The 25519-nt window shown below is 26.4% G+C and overlaps 1 protein-coding gene across 1 annotated transcript in view; it reads right to left on the bottom strand.

Annotated features, from left to right (window-relative positions):
- The window catches only part of LOC132930121 (neurotrimin-like), a 171030-nt gene that overhangs the window by 99632 nt on the left and 45879 nt on the right, over nt 1–25519 (bottom strand). The window contains exon 2 of the mRNA XM_060995802.1: nt 4655–4752. Within this exon, the coding sequence (XP_060851785.1) occupies nt 4655–4752 (98 nt within the window). The remainder of the gene's footprint in view (nt 1–4654; nt 4753–25519) is intronic.

Consider the following 25519-nt stretch of genomic DNA (forward strand, 5'->3'; position numbering starts at 1 on the left):
GTGTTAACTCAAAGTTCAAAAATTATTGTTTTTTTTTTCTTCATAAAATTTATATTAAATTAGTTTTATTATCGTTTACTACTTCAATCAGAAAATGGTTGAACTTATTTTAAGCATTGAAAAATGAATTTCGATTTTTCATTATTTTGTGTGTAGCTTTAGCATATTGAAGTAAGTGCACGTAATTTTAATGTTCTTATAAAGTCATAAAACCTATTATAATAAATTGTGCTAATAAGTACATTTTTTTCAATGTAACTTCCGAACAGTTTCATACGTTTTCCTTTGCGTAAAGAAAAAATTACAACGAGTTCAGTTCAAGCTGCTTCCTGCTTACGTATATACTCCTTTTTTCGGTTACGCATTTATTCCAATTGTCGTCTGTCAGGGATAGCCTACCAGAGAGTGGTGTCCAAGTACTCTCTGCGCAGATATTGCATATATATATAGTATGCACATTGTACGTAGGTGGGTACCTTCATCTTTAAACGTTTGTAACTCGAGTTCAGTAAGAAACTATTTTGTTTCCTTTGTTAAAAGGCCGCATAATGGTTCGGTGGTATCAATGCATGTAATCGAAATATCGACTCGCGTGGCAAACGACCTCTACTCCTCGGTTTCTCCCTCGCAAGATAAAACGATGGCAATAAAAATGGGGGTGAAAAAAGTAAAGAAAACACAAAGATACCATTGCAGTTTATAGCTACTAATACTCCTTCTCGTGCGCAATAACAATTATATCGGAAAACGATTTTTTTTTCTAGTTTATATATTTACATAATACGATTTTACCCGATGGTTTGCAAGCAACTTTGAGATAATACGGGAGTATGAGCGTGCTTTATGCTGCCAGTCGAAATTCCATTAGTATTAAATAAGTATGTAAATTGAGTTTTCGACGTCGGGTCAGCATTTTTTATTTTACCTACTTTTTTATTATTGAAGGACGTTACAACCGCTACTGCCACTACCACGATTGCTAGTTACTACGACTATACTTCTAATAATAAAAATAATATTATTATGCTTTCTGACTTTTGTGGTGAATGATTTATTTACGACCACCGACGTTAATTTCCATGCATATTGTAGTATTGAAACAAAAACAAACAATATGTATATTATTATCAGACTGTTCGATGGAACAGCGACTGTGAAACTCATGCCGATTACATCGAGGTACCGATATAGCAAGTTATTATAATTATCAAAAATATTTAATTTCAAAATATCTGAAGGAATAATTTCGTCTTAACCACGTCGAGAGTACGTGAGAAACCGCAGACTTTTCCGGACGTTGTTATTATTACGAGAAAACTCGCATATACGACGTATATATTATCTGGAATCATCGATTCGACGGATATATAAAATATAAATATGTTATAATGTATTTACGTTTAACTATTATTACAATAAATAACGTAGTTGAGGTGTGCAGTTATATTTTCACTTAATTGTCTTAATTCATATCATATTATTCACGCGTGTGTTCCTGTGATCATTGATTATCATCATATTATATTAACATATTATCACAACATTAAGTGTAGAGGTATTATAAAACAAAAGTTCTGTCATCGTCATATATTATTATGCCGAGATATTTTAAACAATGCACAAAAACGAAAAAAAAAACATTAAGCAGAACAAATGAGTAAATGATAAATTAAGATGAATCCGATAAATAAAATCTACTTAACGAATGCAGAGTAATTTATTATTTAACTATTTTTTTTTTTAGCTCAAAAGCACAACAATGAACATCTGAAAGCCCGCTATGGTACTCCAAAATTTACGACGGATTTTTTTCGAGTCAAAATAAAAATGTAAAACACTAAAATTTTCAAAACATTACATTTTTCATAACTTAAGTTTTCCTTCTCCGAAAAAGAAAATAAATAATGAATTGCGTAATTTAATTTCTAGTTTATATGTTTTACAAGTTATCAATGCGAAACCACTTTAAAGGTAAACAATAAATAATACGTCTGTTTTCTATTTTATACTTTCTTCCGGTCATAGTGAGTATAATTATTATGATTTTAAAACAAGTAGAATATTTTATTCGATCTCTCGTTACAATTTGAAAATTGTATCTACTACCTAATAACATGCAATTAAATGTATGTACACCTAACATATTTATACGACATTAACGTTTGAAATATTATTGCAACGTACGTTTTATATACGCTCGATAAAAAATACGTTGTTAAATTTAAAATTTTCAATTGTCATAATTATTGTATTCGTATAGTAACGAAACAATGGAATGTATCAAAAATATTAATTATAATATTATATGATTATTAATATTATGTTGATTGCACAGGCGAATTTTATATTAGTATTTTATAATATGTCTGTTATAAATAATTTCCATGTATTCTGTCACAAACATGCTCACGCGCAATATGAATTTAATAAATTTACCAATGTCATAAGTTATTGTTAAGTAAAAATTGCATATTTTGAAAAACATATTTTATATATTTGATAAATTCACGTTATCATATTTTATTGATTGTCTTTCGGCACTAATTTATTCGCTAGTGTCTTATTGATATAACCTAAAAACCTAACCGATGATTTTTGATGGATACCTATGCATTATAATGTGCATACAATGATCTGTTATACATTGCATAATACATTTAAAATAATATTTTATTGGGCAATTGTCATTTTAATACTAATAGTCAAGTCACAAATAATAATTTATTTTATTTTATTTTATGACAAAAATTATTTTTGTTATTACGAGCAGAAAAAGTAAATTTTATTAAATATAATATCATTAGCATTTAGATACCTGAAATCATTTATAATTATGATATTAATAATATTTACTATAAACTTTAAACAACAGTCTTAAAATTAATATCATACAATATACTCAATCGAATTGCATTTTTGTTTTACATTTTGCACGGTTCCTAATTACTTAAATAATTGCTGTATATATTTCCCTGTATTATAGTAGGTATAATATGTAAATCGTAATAGTACATACGCATACAATAATGTTAAAAATCTAAAAATATACACATTAATATAATTGGTTTAAAATAATATAAAATACCAATTGTTAGGTATTTCTCATAAAAAATTTAGTATACAATGAATTATTTACTGAATCATAAGATTAAATATACCTATATTTATATTAATTTATAATACATTATAGATATAGTAGTTATATAGATACGGATCGAATAATCTAATACATAAATATGTAATTATTACTATTTAATAAGCGTGTTAAATTATTATTCTTTCTAGTTAAATTTATCATAGTATAATGTAATTATACACACAAATATAACACTTCAAAGTATCTATATTTGTAAACTATCTAAAATGTGCCTATACAAAATAGTAGGTCCTAGGTGTGTTAATAAAATCAAAATAATTAATAATGTTTAATTCAAATGTGCTTAAAGTATTTCATAGTATTTTATTACTTAAATAAATACTCGTAATATAAGTAATTTGTATAATATACGTATATAATAAATTATATTATTTTTGAAACCTTTGACAAGTATATGTCACTCGGATGTCACACCATTTTTCATTAATTGATCGTGAAAAAATTCACCTTAACTCAAATTGATGTATTGATCTGTTTTTATTATTATTCTATTATAATAAAAGTAACCGAGTTTTATCAATTTATTTTTTTTAATTCAATTCAACCATCAACCAAGTAGGAATATTGTTCAAAAACTTAGCCAGTATTCTTCAGTATGTCTGTAGGGTACTAACGGTGATGGAAATATAGACATACGACAAGATATAATATTATTATTCTTTTGGTCGTTATTTAATGTGACACAGTGTGAAAAAAAAATAATATAATTCTACTAGCTTGTGTATACAAAGATACACTGTATTAAGTAGATATATGGTATATGGATCATGATTTTTGACTAAATAATAATAATTGGATGGACGTCACTCAAAACCGGTATAAAACTGCAAAATCCGTTCGGACTATGTTGTTATAAGGACTGCAGACAATCAAATTACCAGCATGTCACCAAAGAGCTTATTTATAATGTTTTCAACCTTTAGCCACCTCCATAAATGCCGCAACGTCAACAGCTGTTGACAATTCATTTAAGACAAGACAAAATTATTTTGTTAAAACGCAATATCTATCAAAAATGTGCAAGCATTAAAATTATACAAGTCATACACTAACGTATAAAACTATTTTGTGCTTATAAATCAATGTTTTAAAAATTTAGAAAATTATTATTTAATTGTTAATAAAAAATATTTTATTTGTCAAAAACCTAACCAGTATTTAATAAAATATTCCATAAACTACAAAAATTTTTTTATGAGCGATTAAAAATTGTATACATCATTCGAATGAAATAAAAAATATTAATTGTTTTAATTTTTCTGAAAAATTTGTAAAAAATTTAAACTATTTCTGTAACTATTGAAGTTACTCATGACTCATGAGTGTTGATTAGTTATAAATAAGCTAAAATTAAAGCATCAAACAAGATATAAACTCTGGATTTTAGATTGACACAAGATTAAATATTGGTATACATTTTTTTGTAGAATAAATTTTACGTTTTTCTGCTAAATAAATATAGCAATAAATTAATGACTAATTTAGTTTACGCTTTACCTTATAAGAACCAAGATCATCCACGATGCACACTATTGTTGCTTCTCTGCCAACCGGAACCGTAACATTTGTTATCGGTTCAGCGAATTTGGGCATATCTGAAAAAAAAATGAATTAATAAATTATAATAATAATATATTATATTATTATACATGGGTTTTTTATTTTTTTGTTATTATAAGTATGTGATGTTATTTTTCATATCTTTTTTTAGAGAAACAAGCTTCAAAATCTTTTCCATTGGCTATTTTCGTATAATAATGTTTTTCACTTAATCATAATTTACATTTAAAATAGTTTTGTAAACTATAAACATTATGTATTTAAAAATTAAAGAAAAAACAAATTATTAAAATATTTTTTAAATTGAAATGATGAGTAACATATTATATTTTTAACGATGTATGCGAGTAGACACCATAAAAAATATTTTAAATTTATTTCAGATGACATAACTCAATATAATATTAAAACGATTTATTTAAGCACGTTAACCGTCACAAAGGATGGTCGCATCTGAGAAGATTGACGAACGAATAGATTATATGAGTTAAGCGAAGCATATTTGATGGATATGTTCTATATTTGCGTAAAACACAGTACTTCTGTACTACAAATTGGTAATCTATATCATTGTGTCATATTTTTTTTACGAGTAGAGTAGCGTGCATAATAATACAATTTTGAAACACAATAACTGGCTGAAAAATTATTTATAAATTTATATCGATGATCATTTGTATAGTATAAACATTTATTAACTTTGGTCGATGTAATATAACAATATACATTGGCACGATTAATAAATGTCCGATAATTATTAGAAAAAAACGTAACTATAACCTTAAATTATTAGATTATTTGTTATGCAACATAATTGTTTACAGTTTACCTATTTAATATTTTTTTCTCTTCAGAATTTCGATTCTTAATTTTAAATTACAATTATTCTGCTTTTTTATAATATATACAATGAATACATTGTATTATTTTTAATTAATAAAACAAATATTATAAAGAAACTATTTAGGCTATTTAATGTTTATTTAATATAGCTAGGTACGGTGTCGGTACATGATAATAGAATATTATTTTCATATTATATAGTAGAAACAACCATATGGCTTATAGGTGTATACTATGTAATAACTCTTCCTACTCTTTCGAGGTTCCATAAATCATTTGCTTCAATTATAAATTGAATTTTCACACTATTATTACAAATTTATATCACATTCAAAATGCATAGAACTGATTCAGTTATAAAACACACATGACTACACAATGCATTACAGTGATAATATACATATATCACGAGTGAAACGATGGTTAAACTATCGGACTTTAATATTTTAGCTATAAAACTATATCAAAGTGATACCTATATTAAAGTAATATATTTATGTTGTTTAATCGTATTCAGACGCAATGCCACTCCTATTTCGGTTTCAAAAACAAATCATATTAATATCAATGTATGACATACTTACGAGCATATTATGCAATAATAGTGTATAGTGAAAAGTAATAAAATAATATTGAAACAATTGTAAATAATTATTATAACTCATATAAAATACTTGCCCCTAACTTCCAACAGTAATAAGTATTATTTAATAATATTGCAGAATCACTGTGTAATCAAATTACCTAAATTTTCTATGGTACAAAATTATGAAAATGTCACCAATGTTATCTTTTAATTTGCTTTCATTATATTATATCGTAAAATTTAAACTAACTGTAAATTATTAAACATTATGCATACATATTTACACGATTTTTTTATATTGCTCTATTCTCGTGAAGAAGAAGAATTTATCGGTGAAGGAATAGATTAATTACCACTAAGTATGACTGGAGATTTTAAGTAAACTTTATATTGAATAACTCAGAACCACTTATAAATGTTCTTTGAGACTCATATAATTTATATTTATAACATGTAATAAAAAATGTAATCTAACAATACCAATCACAGGATCAAGCACTACGATTGATGTGACATTTACACGATACTCGCCAAATGATCAACCAATAAATTATGTGTCTCTTTTCAGTTACCAATTTACGATATACCAATAATATAATACACCAATGATTGAACCCATCTGCAAACGATTATGTAAAAAATCTATGAAATTTAATAAAATAATAAAAATATTATAAAGAACGGTTATTATAAATCGTTAAACAAAATTACTTAACATTTTTATTTTATTTTTTTTACCCTGAGTGTTAATATATAATTCTACTGTGCCACTACTCCGAAAAAAGTTTCTTTTCATACGCCCATACTTGCAACACGCCAATCATATTTATTATTATTGAATCAAATTAAACGATGATCGCTGTCAGTTAAGCTGGATTGAGTATAAAAATTCACTAACAACTTATTTTATAAACACATCTTAACGTCATTAGCTTATGCTATTTTAATAAACTGCATTCCGTACACGTACAATAATCACACAAAATTATATTTTATAATTTGTGTACTACTAGTGTATAAACGTATACATTCTAATATTTTATTCGCTTATTAGAAAATCGTATTTATTTATTTATTTTTATAAATAATTTCCGGTACATAATGTTGTTCAAAATATGATTGCCATATTATTTCGTTGTAATAATTTTCGTTTAATATGATCGATATCTATAACATCAAATTATGTTCCATAATAATACGAATACATCGAAGGTAGTCGATTATGTTTACATAGCCAATTATAAGACTATAATATTAATTATTATTATTTATGATGTAGGTATACTGGAACGAAAACTATGCATCATATACCTACGAGTAACGAGTAATCCGATGGTAAATAATAAAATAGGTATCGTTAAATCAAAATAATTCACAGTAGAATCTTTTTCTAGCTGAGATCACCTATATAAACTCGTCATTAACTATTATATGTCTTAGGAGTTAGGGTATACCTATACAAACCCATTAAAAATTATTAAAAAAAAAAAATATTGGCGTTGTGATAACTCTTTAAAAGTTTAAATTTAAACGAATTTATAGATTATTACATCTGACTAATGCCGTCAGTATGGTTATTATGCAATCTGACATGGCCATCAGCTCAATAAATAATGAAAATCTATTTCCGTAACTGCAATGTACTACCTAATAAAACATAAAGGAATATAATTTAATTTTATACCATCGTACTGGTTTTTAAAATAATTTCTAACAAAGTTTGAAATACATTATTATACGTAATATTACCAATTTAATTAGCCAATTTAGTAAGTTTCTGACATGGTGGTTAATTTCTTCCATTTTAAATTTCTTTAAACTTCTCTGTGGTAAGTACGTTGCCGAAGTTTAATCAATTTTTCGAGTAATTAAAACTCACTAAAAAGCTCACTATAAATATTATTATATTTTTCTTCATTCTTCTTATACGCACATACATACATACATACATACATACATACATACATACATACATACATACATACATATATACATAGTATATGTGTGTATGTGTATGTGTGTGTGTGTGTGTTATATAAAATGTAACTTTTACGACGTTACAAAGAAGGGTAACACGGCAAGTAAACAATGGGACGTCGAGAGAATGTTTTTGTCATACTAACCCCTCTAATATTTTCGTCAGCATACAGAAAGTCATTGTTATAAATTGCCTTTTGTTCAATTGATTCAAAGAATAATATTTAATACGTGAAAATATATTACAAGTGCTGCATTATAAGTTTAAATTATACCTACTGACGATCAACATAAATACATAATAACACACGCTTGTACATTAAATGATTAGCTATTAAAACTGTTATTATTATTGTGTCAAACATGCACATCGTATTCTAAACGTGTGAGTACTGAGTATAATACGGTTATGTGAGTTTGTTTAATGTTTGTCACGCTGTTAAGAAAATATTATAAAAGATTCTTTAATAAATCACATGGCTAAATAACCATGGTTTATTAATGTTTGAATAAAAATGTAACATATTACTATTATAATATTAATTTTAGTTACGCTTAAATAAATTACACTTAAAGGTTCTCAAAAATGTATTTATCAATCAAATAAAATGCCTTTATTAATGTGTAGATAGGTATGTATATAATTAATATTATATTATAAAAAATATATCAATTTAATTTATGTACATGATAACTTTTTTTTTTTTTTTGAAAAAAAATTCCCTTTTTAACTATGTATATAATTTTTAACGATTATTTTTTTTTTAACTTCATCGGTTATCCAAACCAAATTGTGTTTATATTGAAAACAATAATTATTTTTGTTTTTTACTAAGTATGAAACGCAACTGCTAAAATATTGAATAATAAATACAAAATAAACATGGTGGTGCTTAAAATAGGATTGCTCTGGGACAAACTTTATTTACAATTTTTAACGGATATTTCAAATACATTGTTAAACATTAAAATTTCTGAAGACTGGTGATTAAATATGGAACATAATATAATTGATAGACTTCATTTCAAACTCGAATACAATAAACAAATGCGCAAAAGTCAAGTACACTTGTTATTACTATAATATTATTGTTGTTTACAATTATACAATTAATTAATTAATTAACTATACTACGTAGGTATTTTAACTCTCTTTTTCTTCTGTCCCGGATATTATACCTTTTTTTACCTACCTCATGAAAATTATTCAAGCTTATAGTGAGCAAATTAAACTGCTTGCAAAATACATTGATTAAACAGAAAATAATGTTGGATATCTCATAAGGTAGACAACGCTAATGTATAAAGTGCGTGTCCTGACGGATCTATAATGTTTAAAAGACGTATAATCCTAACAAGGTATTTGACATAAATTGTCAAACACCTAATGGGTGTAGATTTGAAAATGACTTAATTTCATTTTTTCTTCATATTTTACATTTTATTTTTCTGTTTTTCAAATTCATGCTACATAGTATGTACAATAAATTTATTTAATCATAGAAACATTAAAATTGCATATGTTATATGAGTATTCAAAATGAAATTAATACCAGCATTGTATAATGTAATATTTTATATGCCACGAACCAGATGGAAAACGATACCTAATCATTATCCATTAACATGTATTGGGTTCTATCACTACAAGATGGTCTTTTCTCATGTAATATAATTGTATTTATAATAATAATAATAATAATATAAAAATAGATATTACTATTATCATGGTCAGTAATTAAAAAAAAAAAAAAAACAGCCAGGACGAGTAACACCAAACATCAACCGATTTTTATAAAATGTATATACTTTACCATGATGATGTGATATTGGTGCGTGATGAGTAAGATAATAATAATTATTGTAATAATAATTTATGACTATGAAAAAAATAATAAATAATAGAAGTAATATGGGGTAGTTGAGACAATGAGACTATAGATAGGGTGCTACAACAGCACCATAAAATATTGTCTTTATTTATCTAATGTTTATAACGAGTTTGTAATTTTAATCAACATCCTTGAAGTATGCATTTTAGCGGTGCATACAAATTCAAAAAACTGAAGTCAATATTTTTTATGGCTGAAAGTCGACATATATATACTTGGTACATTTAATGACTAAACAGAAATATTTATACAGACAATAAAAATAAGTCATGTTCTAAAATGATTATTTTTAATGTTTTTATACCTTTAATTATTTTATTTTAATATTAAGTATAAATATTTTTTCTAATAAATTGTTTGGCACTAAAATAATAAGTTGCGTCAATGTTTCACGGATGTTTTTATAAACATAATATAAGTTTTGGTATGAATCTTCTAAAAGCAAATTCTCATTACATTTTTTTGTGTTTACAGGAACACGTGTCTTACTGTCCTGTAATATAATAGGTCTCGTATTACACTTTGGGGTACTTGATGTCAAGCATAATAACTTTTATTTTATTCAATTATTGCATTTATTCAAATATTATGTTTTTAGAATAGTGAAGTTTACTTTTAAACCATATTTTTTAATACTTAAATAATTAAATTTCAAACCTATTATATCATGGAATATTATCCTTAAAACATACAGTTTAATAACTCAAACAAACTACTCGTTTAAATTTCGATTAAGATATTATATCAAAGTTTTCTAATAAAATATGAAACAATTTACAGTAAAAAAGGCAGTTGTCGTTAGAAAAAAAGGAAATTTGTATTATAGGTACTATAGGGCACTCTTTAAATTACATAAACATTTTTAAGTATATGAAAATATGGTCTTTAAGTATCTATACCTACCAAGGGATTACAAAAGTTATGATTTAAATAAATGCATTATTCAAGGACAAAAAGAGGTAAGCTTGCTTGATGAATAATTCTATATAATACCTAGTACATTGTTTTACCGATGCATAGCGAAAAAAAAGTGTGGACATTTCTACAGCATTTATAATACATTATAATAATTATTTATTTAATTTTGATCCTAGTACGCATTATTATTAAACGAAATATAATAGTTTGTTTTGTTATTTAATCGATGTAGGTAATCATGTATTTCACCTCTCTATCTATCACGTGTACAAGTGACCCAACTACAAATTATAAAAGACGAATCGTTTGTGTGTTCACGATCAAAAATCAAATTTACGCCTTATGATAATATTTGTGGAGACGTATAACAAAAAAAAATATTATAGGTAATTATGGAAATTAAACGCATTTAAAATATAGATTCATATTTTTTATTTAAAACAATAAAATAAACTATATTAGATATTATATCTTAGAAAAAAAATTATTTTTAATGAGATAAATTAAAAAACTAAGTAAATATCAAATTAAAATTTCTAAATATGCGTAAACAAAAAACTGATACCCACTTTTTAGAATTATAACTGGTATACCATTATATTATTTATGTATAAATATATAATTTTTGGATTAATGGAAAGTCTTTTTGGATTATTATTTTGGATTTATGATTTTATTATTTCATCAAAATACCAAATTTTGGCTATTCAGTAATTTTTTTTTGAAAAAATAGAAAAAGTAGCAAACTATCTAAAAAAATTCTAGAGTTCATTTATTAAGATGAAACTTCAATAAGTCATGTTTATTAATCTAAATGTAATCATAACACCACGAAAACTTTTAATGTTTATAATATTACTTCATCCGAAAAAATGTGTCTAGAAAAAAAGCACACATCATCACTACAAAACCAATGTAATGCATTCACTCACGAGTATTGATTTACATATCGATACCTAAGTATTAAACGACTGGCTAGCGCCTGTAATATTACAGTACGCAGGCACATCATCGTTGACGGTATTGCCAGAGAAAATTTCCACATCCGCATCACTATGCACTATGTATATGGTGTATAACCATTTCCTTTTATTACACAAACCATTTCCTTTTTAGCCCTCCGGACGCGTGAGGAGGCGAGTTTTCGGTGGTGGTAGAAGGTGAAAGGGTCAAAGAGGTACCCCATACGCAGAGATCGAACGTATTCGATAACCTTTTTCCTCTCATTTTCTCCCCTATTTTTTCTGACGAAGTCATTTTTCGATGTTGTTACTTTGTGAAAGGCCCAGTTTCGATATTCGGTCCTCCTCTACGTCTACCGTATACCCGATACTGGAGACGATTACATCGTTGTCAACAAATTCAGTCAACGTTATCGAAACTTTAGATTGTAATTGACTTTTTTTTTTCGGCGCTGGATTGTGGCTGGGTGGCGTTTATCGTATATGTCAAGTAGCTTAAAAAGTTTTCAGACTCGTGTTTTTGGAACAATATAATTTAAACGCGCAGCGGGCCTTTACGCTCGATGTTTGCGCAACTTTTATAAGTGAAAATTATATAATATGTAGCGATAATATCGTACACGTATACACGATTAATACTACAGCATATTATTATATACAGTGACCAAATATTATCTAGAATCGTGTTCGCTTAAAAGAATATCGACTTGACCGTTGAACTTATTGCTAGTAAAAAAATCTAATAACGCTTTGCTCAACGAAGTATAATTAAAAATACTGTTTAAAGTCGTTTCAGTTCTAGCACAAGGCTTGTACATTTTGCCAGTATAATTATTGTGACGCGAGGCTAATAAAACATGCATCATCTTTTTCAGCTGCATCAATTAGAATGGAAAAAACTATATGCTCATTAGAACATTTTTATTTTCTTTCACTCGCCGTTTTTATGCATGCAACTTAAACAACAATATTATATACATAGGTACAACGACAAAATGACCCGTACACATTTCTGTTCATTTTCATACATTACCCGCATATATTATGTATATATGTGTATATTTATTTTTGTTTACTTATTCATGTGCATAGTATTCTTAGAGAATTTTTCTTTTTTAGTATAATAACCATAAAATAGATAATATACGATGTTATAACTAATTATTGTTTAAACACGCGATGGACATTTGTCATTATACTCATATATTTTATAAAATATTATACAAACCAAATGCTTATTATATACCTATATATATATTGTTTATTTAACCCTTACAGAATAATGTTAATTACACCTCTTGATAAACGTTACAGCAATGTCATTATTTTTATATCACCCGTGTTTATGATAGGGTACCGCAAAATTTGTTTTGTAAACGAGCACACAATAAATGGATTGTATATACCCGTGAACATTCGTGAACATTATTGGTTTTATTCTTATAGAGATGTAATAAACAATTTAAAAGCCTTTAACGTGTATGCCTTTAACAAGGTTTTAAAGTTGGAATAACTATGATGGAAAATTTACAATATCATTATTTAGTAATAGTATTTTTCTTCTCAAGAACTATTGCTTGATCGTAAAAAAAAACCGTATTTTACGTTATATAACAGGTGGATACATAATAGTAGGTAATACGTTTTATTTGAATTCAATCATCTAATTCTAACATTTGATTATATTTTATTTATTAGTGTATATATTTACAACGTACGATTTTAGATCTTTTAAAAAATATATAAATTATATATTATTATTTAATTAAAACTTAAAATAGTTCATTGTAGTTAATTATTATAATAACTTCGCTGTTATACAACATTTTTATATTAACTAAATTTTACGAAAGTAACATAAAGTTGTAAATCTCAATAAAACAAAATATATCTAAATAAATTGTTAAACATAATAAAAGTATTTGTACCTGTCTTAGATTTCGTTCTGACTTTTGTCGGTTTTTTTTTTTTACAAACTATATAGTAATAAATATATTTGCGCGTTTATTTTGCAAAAAAAAAGCCGGATATAAATCAAATGAAACTAACTCGAAAATAATACCTATTATTTTGAACATATTAGGTACATATACAAAGTGTTATAGTTTTTAGAAAATCTAAAAAATATTTATCTAAACAATTGTGTATTTAAAATACTATTAAAAACACGATATTTTTCACCAAGGTCCTCTTTTTTAATATATTATATATTTATTTATGTGTGTGTGTATGTGCATATTCTAATTTTTCTTTTATAATATAAAAAATGTTCAATCCTAAGTTTGTGTTCTTTTCATTTAAAATAACTGTGACTTGACTATGTATATTGATGTCTTAATTGTTTTAAGTTATTTTACTGATCGTATTCATATCCACTGTTTATTGAACAAATAGAATCGATAATTTGTTTATTTAAGTAACACACAAAAATTATTACATGGTTTTTACAAAATTTTAAGAAAATAATCATCATTAAGCAATTACAGGCACGATACCGCATGACTGTGACAGTTCGTTGTTTACGCATTACTATTCAAGGTGGTTCCCGTGCCCTCAGTATACTACGATTGGACACGAAGTCGATTTTTTTTTGTTAGTACTAAAACTAAAAATAATATTGTAACACTATTGTCAGACCATTGGTCCACGTAGATCATTATTATTATTGGAAATTTACAACTTTGTAATAATAATCTATAATAAATCTACTTATTAACATCGTTCGACCCACACCTCGGGTATTTTGTAGTTATTCGTGATTGCAATTATTCGAATAATTTCCTTTATTATGTTTGAATTTCAACTCGATGGAATCCGAAAATCCGATTGTAACTTCTCAAAATATAATTATGATTTAGTAATAATAAGTAAATATTATGGATAATAATATTATTGACTGTATGGTACATTTCCGTAGGTAGTACGTATAATCATAAATTCTGAAATATGCTAATGGTGACGAACAAAAGATTTGGTAAACTCAAATTTCAGCCATCTTGGCAGATAATATGTGTATTCAGACTTGCGTGGCCATGCTGTATAGTATACATACGCGACGGACATATTATACAGATAATACGGACAACACTATACGGCAAAATACTTTTGGTTGGTAAAGAGGAAATTTTCGGGTCCGCGGACTGTCCGGCATACCGCGCAAAACCAGTGAGGGTGTGCGTGAAATTCCGACGTAGATTTGTTGATGATATTAATAATTTTCTTCTTTTAATTTCCTCATGCCAGACGTCCTCTCTAACGTTCGGCGTTCTCTACCAACATCTCACCCACGAAGAGTTATTGCTCGGAACGGTATGTTCACGGGATCATGGTGGTATGTGGTAGGATAGTGCAAATGTATAGCATAGGTATACACATTTGTGCGATATAAATTATAGGGATTGCGTGGCGACGGCAACCGACCAGTCACGAGTATAGAACATCTCCGGCGTGAAACCACGCCATAATAATATTATTATGAATTTATGTATAATTATATTATACAATGACGAATCCAGGTATACTCCAGAGAGAGGGAAAATGCCATCGCCACTAGAATTTCATTCACCCCTTGACAAATACGACAAATACAAATGTCAACAAGATATATTTGTTAAATGTGCAATACTCGTTACGATTTTATTATCGTTTATTATTATTAACGATGAACCGAGAACTTATGTATAATGTTCAGTAAAATATAATACATTTTTATCAATTTCTGAATAACGTATAACTAATACTTATCAAATTTGGGACAGGACACATTAGGATAACGTATGAAAATAAGTATAAAAGTAAAAAAACTACTCATTTTTAGAAGTTCGTCAAAAAAGCAATCGATTTGTATACCAAAAAAAAAAAAAAAATCTTCATAGCAGATATTATATAAATTATATATTTTTGGATTTGTTTAAAATAAATAATAGTTTTGAATAAAATATTTATACATAATATCTATTTTATTAAATATAAAATGGTACTGAATTAACTGTGATAAATAATAAAATATAAACAATATAATAGTTGAATAACAGTTTAGGTTCAAGGGTAAAAAGTTTAACGCCTGTTTAGTGTGTATATAGAAAATTATATTTTAAAAAGCGATAAAATAAATTTTATTGTTGTATGGAATAGACATTCAGATATAAATGTATTAAATTAATTAGGAACTAAACGATTTTCAATATTGAATATCACTTATTATGATAAATATTTCAATAAAAATTTTACTATACCATTAGACAAATTAATTTTAAAACAGAAATATGAACCTTTAATAAGCAAGGAGAATTATTAAATTTAGAAGAAACTCATATAGAATGATTTTCTCAAGAAAGCTTAAAGTAGTAATATCCTTGCATTATCCAAGGACAGGCGTAAAGCTTACGAAGTGTATTTTTGATTATACGTATCAAATTTAGATACGAAAATTTGATTAAACCTTCCACAGTTTTACATAAATTAAATTTTTATACTTTTAGGATAAATTAAACTACAATATCATGCATAGAGAGAATCAATTACTACAGGAAATAAATATCAATCTTGCAGTCTAAATAAATTTAAATCTATACCAAGGTGGATAGTATAATTTTCCTAATTGCTTTGAATTTCATATAATGACTGTGAATGAATCAATCTTAGTACTATAGAAAGATAAAATAATATTATAATTACTAGAGTCGATAACCAATATGTCAATAAAAAGGTATGTAACACAAATTTATTGCTAAATTTATAGAGATAATACCAAGTATATCAGTATTATATTACAATAAATAGAAAAAAACGACTTAGAGTAACGAGAACAACGCATACACGACCTTTATAGTTAGTACTTGAAGAAAGTCTGTAGACATATAAAATAGTCTAAAGAGATAAAAAGCTTCTCGAATTTGATGGAATAAGTAATGAAATATAGTCAATCTGTATTATTTTTAAAATATACCAGAGCTAGGATAATTAAAAACTTGGTACCTCTACGTTTGGGTTAATTTATATGGGCAATAATATTACATAAATGGCTTGTGAAATTATCGTTTAAAAAGGAGATAATTTTGAAATCGTTTTGTACCTATACGCTTACTGACTGTAATCTTTGTACTAGTTGTGGTGGACGGTATACAGATGGTTTTCCTTAGAGGTAAACAACTAATTAACTAAGATTAAAGTAATTAAAACTGAAATAAAATAAAACGTCGTAACTTGAGTAAATCCATAATTTTAAATAAAAATTTTAATTGTTACATATTTAAATATATACATAGATATCTAATATACATCGAACTAAATAACTTATAGGTGCTATCTGATAATAATCATTTATGAAAAAAGTAGGTATATTATATCACTATATTAATCATTTCAATATAACTGTTGTACTATTTATCGAGTATCATTACTAACGAACTATTGTATTGTCTTAAATAAACGATTAATAAACATTGTCATTAACCAATTATCTTATTATATTATTGTATTATATACTCAACATTTATGACGACTACAACTATAACCAAGTATTTTACCATAAAGGGGCAACAGGGACGTGCACACTCATGTCAATCAATTTCTTAAGATAGCGCGAGACATTTCCGCTGACCTAATATTATGGTAATTTTATGTGAATCATAGTCGGAATAGGCATACTTTGCTAGGGGAGCTGGTCTTCAGACCAACAAGGATTTGTCAGACGCAGATCTTGTAACAAAACCTCTTTAACTACCATATTATTATTACTGTTAATGTTTTATCGTCATTTGCAAGACTGGAAGTATTCATAATTAAATAAACACTTAGAATATTCATCAAAACTGTATTAAAATTATTTAAACTCCATTCACCGGCCTGTACAATATTGTACAACTTGGGGTTGGTGTTCGTAACACATTACTGAAATTATAATGGCCAATAAGTTCAATAAACGTAGAGGAATATTTAAGGATATATTTCTCATCACTTTATTTGATTGTAGTCGTACAACATTTTATTATTACACAACTGTGTATATATAATAACCACCATAATCTATTCCATCATTATTTTTATTATTATTATTATTATTGTGATCCATTGACAACACATAATCATCGTCGGCGTGTTTATCATAATTTTATATACAAACACTAAATAATAATAATAATAATAATATAAAACACGCATAATACTATTATAAAATATATATCCCATTCGCGCTAGATATGACGTATAATATATTATTATTATTGTAATAATAACATTATACAAAACATAGCCGAGTAATCCCCCCGCCCGGGATTTTAGAGTGGCTATTTAACATCGGCGGAAATCTCGTAAATAATATTACCGATATATACGTGTATATTATTATAACTATTATAACTATTATTATTATATTATGTTATATACGCCAACACTTGGACCTTTTATACGGTTTTCATGCAAATATTATGCAGAACGCGCATCGTAATGATGTTGTTATAGGATATCCTATTTTTATTATTTGCTCGTCGCCGTCGACGACGACACTGCGCGCGTGCACTTTAAATATAAATAATAATAATAATAATATATTATTAAAAAATAAAAATATAAAACGACGAAACGGTGGGGTTTTTTTTTTTTACTTTCGGTCGAGTAAAAAACGAGTTTTTTTTATTAACTCGTGGAAAAGCGCTGCGTTCACGGTTTCCGTATATTATTATAATATAAAGTTCAGACATTATATAAAACTCCGACCGGGATTTACCCGTCGGCGCGGTTATAGGGCGGTGGGGGCGAAAAAACACGTATGGCAAAACAACAGTAGCTTGTTTACCGCCGCCGCCGCCGCGTACACTATGCAATATTATATAATATATATATATATATTCGTGCGTACGCAGTACGAATATTGTGTATGTGCATAACTATATATTACGGTTGTTTGGCAGTACCACGAACGCGCACATATATAATATCATGATATAATAGTAATAATAATAATAATAATAATAATACGGTTAGACGCGATTTTATATTTATATTTTTTCTCGGTCGACCTAAACGGAGTGGCGGATACGAGGTGGTGCATTTTAATCGCACGAAAGTATATTATTGTATACCGCTATAATATTATGCAAACACGCGTCTTGCGTAGCGTCCGCCTCCACGCGCCCGCGGTTTAGGTATTCTGTTTTTGACGTGTCGCGGTTTCAAGTATTTTTCAGCGTAATTGTCTCGTTATTCGTAGTTGTTGCTTATAAAATATACGTCTTCGGATACGTGTTCGGAGACGACGCGCCCCGAACGTTGCTCACTATAATATTATACTCTGTGCATAGGCATATTCGCGTGTTTACTGTTATTATAGGTTTAAATGTTTAATTGTACACGTCATGATGACGTTGTTAGTATATTATAATAATAAATCGGTAGGTATTCGATGACAACCGTCAGTTATAAAATATAATATTATGATTATATATACTTTCTTTTTTTTCTATAATTACATAATATTGGACATCATTGATTTTTTTTTTTTTTTTTGATTTCTTCTCTATCGGTTCTGATACGTGTTTGGTGTAATTTAAATTGGATTTAGTCAATTATTGTTTAGTTTTATTTGTTGGGTTTAAATGGTTTTCCTGTTGAATATTATATTATTCTTATACGAAATAATAGAGTGTATAAAATCTATTATATATTATTATCGAAAATCAATGTTCAGAAAGGAGGGGGTAATACAAATTAGAATTGCCACCAGATTCTAAATAGGTATGTCTTAGCTCAACACACAACACACTGTTTAGTATATATACGTGTGTATTATATACATGTGCTCCGTCACGTGTCATCTCAGAAAATAACGCATTTTGGTATGAGGTGCGATTGGAGTATTTGCTGTATTTGTTTATGTGATTATTTTAATATTACACTGACATAAATGACACTAACTCGAAATTATTCATTTTTATGTAAAATTAAAATAATAATAGTTATAATTTAAAACTCCAGTAAGTCATATTATTACTCAAGTTATCTATTCAATAAATAATACCTGTACTATTTTATTCTATAGTAGTATAGTCCATAATCCTAATATCTTTTTTTATTATTATTTTATCAATTAAGGTTATTTTTTAGCTCTGTAAAATAATATGTTTTCATAAAGAATAATAAAAGGTAAATACTATTCTATGATATGGAAACTATATTAAACTAATAATAATATTACTAATATTAAAATATTAAAATATATTCATTTATTTTATAAATATATAATATACTTCGTGATATGCTTTAAACTTTTGAAGTTAAGGAAATCATATTTCATTGTGTATTTTAGTATTAATACAATAAATAAATAAATATCATTGACATAACTATTAGTTTTTAATTAAATAATTCTTCGTAATCTATTAAATATAAAGTATACACTGATATTTACGAGACATATATTATGTACTATATGATTTAAACCATTAAATCCTAATGGTAGACTATTGTCTATTATGGTTCCACACTTTCATATTATTAGCACTTGAAATATTAAAAATAAAATAAAATCATGTGTCCTAGTAAAAATACATTTGTTTTATTAAAATGTATTGTAAGTTAAGGTGTTAAATTGATGAAATTACATATTGTCATGAAAATACAAAACAAACAAAATACATTTCAATATTTGATTGAAATATTTCAAAATGAAAACTTCGCGTGAACATATTTCACACACTCTATTATAATGTTATTATCTATATTATTTAAACAAATAAACAAGTTTAGAATAATTATGTAACTAAAACTGTATAATGCAATATGTATTATAACTCTCGAACCATTATTTCTAATTAAAATTATTTCGATTTCACAATTATGCACACGACTAAAAGACAATACGAGTGAACTTCTTAACTACTTCTTATACTTCATCCTTGGATTCGTCAAAGAGTATTCAATGGAAGAATTCTTCCTAGAATTATATCCTTTTTTCAAATCTGCCATCACAATTCACTTATTGTTCTTTACGTGAACAGATTGTTTAATAAAAAATAAAAAAAAACAACTGCCTATACTACCTATAATAGATTCGATGGACGATTAGTATTGTATACTGGTCGTAAGTATGTAGTTATTTGGACATTCGTAAATCAAGTATATATTATGGTAACCAGAAACCGACATCATTATGCTCGTAAAAAGTACGTATTATGTGCTTTTCGCCTCGTACGTTTTTTCCCATATCAGCACTGGATTATAAATATACACACGCACATATATATATATATATATATATAGGTATATATTATATACACATATTAATATTATTATTATTCCACCGCAGCTCGGTATTATGTGCAAACAACCGATGCGTTTGCACGTGTAGAGAATGACTATATATATATCATTCAAACACACGAGCGGTTCAAGCGAATTTGTACCTAGCTATATAATAAGTACGTTGTTTGATTCTGTATACATATTATATTATTATAGTAGCCCTATGTAAGTATATAAGTGCATAATATCGTACCTATACATATTTTCCTAGAGAATTCGAAATGGGAAATAACGTACACGATAATACATATAATATAGTATACATATATTAAAGTAGTATAAATATATAGGTAGGAGGTACTACGCATAATATTCTCTCTCCCTTTATAGTCGTTATAATAAGTAATAACCACCCGCTCACAAGTCTTACACATTCGTATACGATTTTGTCATTGTCGTGTGACGTTCTTAAGTTCTTTTAATTCTTTAAGACAATTTTTCTATGGTGCCTATATGTTATAACATGGTTACTTTAATCGCTTAAGAACAAAACTATTCATAACGCACGCATTGCATAGAATTACCCACGATTGCTGTTTTGAATAAACGTTAGCAGCTACGATTCTGCATTATATCATCGTGTATGTATCGCACGAGTCCATTTTATTATTATACTCACGGCGAGTGCGATAACTCACATCGGGGGGATGCTTTGACACGCCGTACGTTCTCGCTTTTGAAGAAATATTTGATGCTCCTACATTTTATGCTTTTGACTTCAGAAATCAAATGATTCAAAAATAATTTGTTTATACTATAAAAATCGATTAAATATAATATAATATAACATTACATACGTCAGTGTGTAATGTATTTAGAATCTACTTACAACTTATACTATATCTATTCTACCTATTTTTTTTATTTTAATAAAATATAGAAAAATGGTATCATTTATTCGTTACATTTTTAATCAACTTTGTTTAATGATATCATTCAAAAAAGATTAAAGCTTTTAAAACCATTTCTAATTAGGACTGTAATGATCATTATTTATAATTTTGTTCCATAGAAAACATATGAGAAGTGTAAAATGTGTATGTAAAAAACACACACACACACACACACATATATATATATATATATATATATTATTTTAATCACGTTAAACCGTTCATTAGATTATAATTAAAAATCCACGCCTTTTTAAACCACAGAGAAATGTATGAATTTTTATAAATAAAATGTACGGCCATACATACACGCAACTAATGAAATGTTAATACATGTCGTGTATTTTAAGGCCAATTAAGTCTAGTTTTACAAAAAAAAAAAGATTGAAAAGTTTCAATACAGACCGTTTTAGTTCACACAAAAGGTAATTTATTCCTCGTTATAACCAAGATAATGATTATAATAAATTAAAATTAAAAAAAAAAAAACTAAACGTAAATAATAAATTATTTTAAAATGCAATCTCTATGTACACTTTTAGATATATGCAATATAAACTGATCATGTTTTTAATATAATATATGGCTAATAGATGAATAATTTCAGTTAAACAATTATAAAATGTAGGTAGTATTATTCGTAATTTTTTAAACTTTTGCTTATTTTAAATTAAAATTTATTGGGATTTCCAAGATTATTGTCAATAATACTAAATTAATATTAAATAATGCTGTCTTTATTATTTTGTATATGATAATTAATATTTTATTATGTATCGTAAAAACAATTTTGTGTATATTTCTAACGCAGTAATAACTAATAATAGTAATAATAGACGTATTAGCAAAGACGTATCATTCTGGTAACAACCATCACAATATTATAAGAAAAATATAAATTCTCAAAATAAATTTCGTTGTAAGTACAGACGACTTTTACTAAACTTCATTAAAATGACGAGAGCATCATTTACCGAATTAAAAGTGTGTAAAATATTTTTAGTTAATAGTAACAAAATAAACAAAAAAAAAAAACCAACAAAAAAAAAAAACTGAAAACACGATTCGAAAATTATTTCATGAATAAAAAGAAATTACGTAAATGACTCAATGATTAATAGTGTTGTGGTTGTTATATACAAATAAAAAAAAATTATATTTTTATTTAACAGCAAATCAAAATATAAGATAGATATTTTTAGCTTATTCTAAAGTAGTTTTTGAAATTTCATAAAAAGTTTATTATGCAAATGCTAATAAATAGGTAAGTAAAGTTACTAATAAATCATACTATATTTCGCTCAATCTTCACATTTCCAAAATTTCACAATAAAGCACACATTTTACAACTCCGGCAACTAAAAATATATATAAAATCCAATTTTACATTCTTATAGCAATATATTGTATACCAAAAGTGATATTATGTACTGTAACCCAAAATACAAAATTGCAGTGATTGGATCGTAAAATTATAGTCATACATTATGAGTCTACCATATTTTACTACCATTTTTTGTCCATGGTAGTCTGAGACAATTTTGGTTTTTTTTTTTAATATTGCATTTTTTTAAAATTACAAAATAATGAATGTTCTATTATTGTCAAATATAGAACTATTCGAGTTTATTAATTTTTTAAAAAAAAAGGAAAATTTGATGTGAAATAAAGTTTCAGACAAATTTAAATTTATAGTAATAAATAAATGTGCTTGTGAAAGTAAAACGTTATAAAAAATGCTTGTACAAGTTTTTCATCATATTGTCAATATTTAACTCCTTAAAACCACACTTTTAATTGGGACTCCCTTAATTAATTATTACTCATTATTTATAAATTCAAAACTTGACATTTCAATCAGTATTCAGTTGGGTAGTACAACAGTAATAGTAATATTATTAACTACCCTATGATCATCAGATCTCTTAATAAACCTTTAAGTAGTACTTATGAAATAAGCTTAATAAATATATTAACGTTTGTCAGTTTTAAAGAATATAAAAGTCATTACGGAAAAAAAACAATCAACAAAATTTGTTATTAAACTTCAAATGTTGACTGTGATAATAACCTACGTTGTGTGTTGAAATAAATATCCCGGATAAGCTATGTGTACATTGGTTACGCACCATTATATAACATATTATAATGATATATTTACATTGCCTAATGAATTAATTAAATTAGACCCTAGCCGGGAAAAAATTGATTGGTTCTTACGAAAATGCAATTTTAAGATAGAAATTTTACCTAAATTTAAGTTGTTAAATAAATAATGCTCGTTTAATTTTTTTCTTTTACACTCAAACACAGAATAGCTCTTATTACATTATAATGGTACAGCGTTGTAAAACACGTGTAGATACATAAATCTCACGAGTTACGACTCCCGTGTATAACTAAAATGTATATTATAAGTATATTATATTAAAATGTGTTCTATATATACGTCCTATACTTTTTCTACAATTTCTGTCCATAAAACAGTCACTAAAACACTTTTTTTTGCAGTTGAATTGTTTTTTTATAAACCACTTATTAACTATGTAAATATATATACACCTATATTGTTTACGGTTTTTATAAAATTACTTTTAGTTTACAATATTCGTCAGTACATTTATCAGATACATATTATAAGCTGCATCTGGATTATTTATTAGTACTTTTAGTTTAAGTCCGACACGTAACTATGTAACGGACCAATTGTATTTTTGTAACAGGTACCTATCTTAAGTAATGAAAATCAAATAATGTATACGCACATAGTGATCTTATATATTCTTATCAATACAACGAAAAATAGTTTACAATAAGCCACTTGTAAGCGAGTTTGAATATCTGATCAATATTATACGATTTAAACTTATTTAAATATTTTTAAACTATTTAATCAAAGTTTAGACATAATAAAACGTATAATATCACGTAAAATATTATTACATACATATTTTAGATAGATAATGTTGTGTGTACAAAACATTACAATACACACAAAAAATAAGTTATTATGAAGTTCACACGTGTGGTGAGTAATATAAAATGGTTCTTTCAAAGGACTTTTCATTATATTGGTAATGGTGAAAAAAAAGAATAGAAAAAGGCATATGAAAAATAACGAGAAGAAAAGTGTTTTAGTGTCTATTATATGAGTTACGCAAAATGCTTAATCCAATAACGTTGGCATAAAATGAAAAAAAATCTTGAGTAAATACCGAAAAATATAATGTTTTAAACGTCTATTCCTTAATAATTATTTTTAATCGATAAATTATACATATTAAAACATAACAATTTAAGTGTTCCGTAATATCTATTTTTAATTTTTATTATACATTTTAATTATTATACAAAGATGTTTTCGGACAGGATACATTCTTTTTTCTAATTAAATTTTTGCCACTGTAAAGTTTTCATGGAATTCAAACAAT

Source organism: Rhopalosiphum padi, chromosome 4 (genome assembly GCF_020882245.1).
Source record: "Rhopalosiphum padi isolate XX-2018 chromosome 4, ASM2088224v1, whole genome shotgun sequence".
NCBI classification, from domain to species: Eukaryota; Metazoa; Arthropoda; class Insecta; order Hemiptera; family Aphididae; genus Rhopalosiphum; species Rhopalosiphum padi.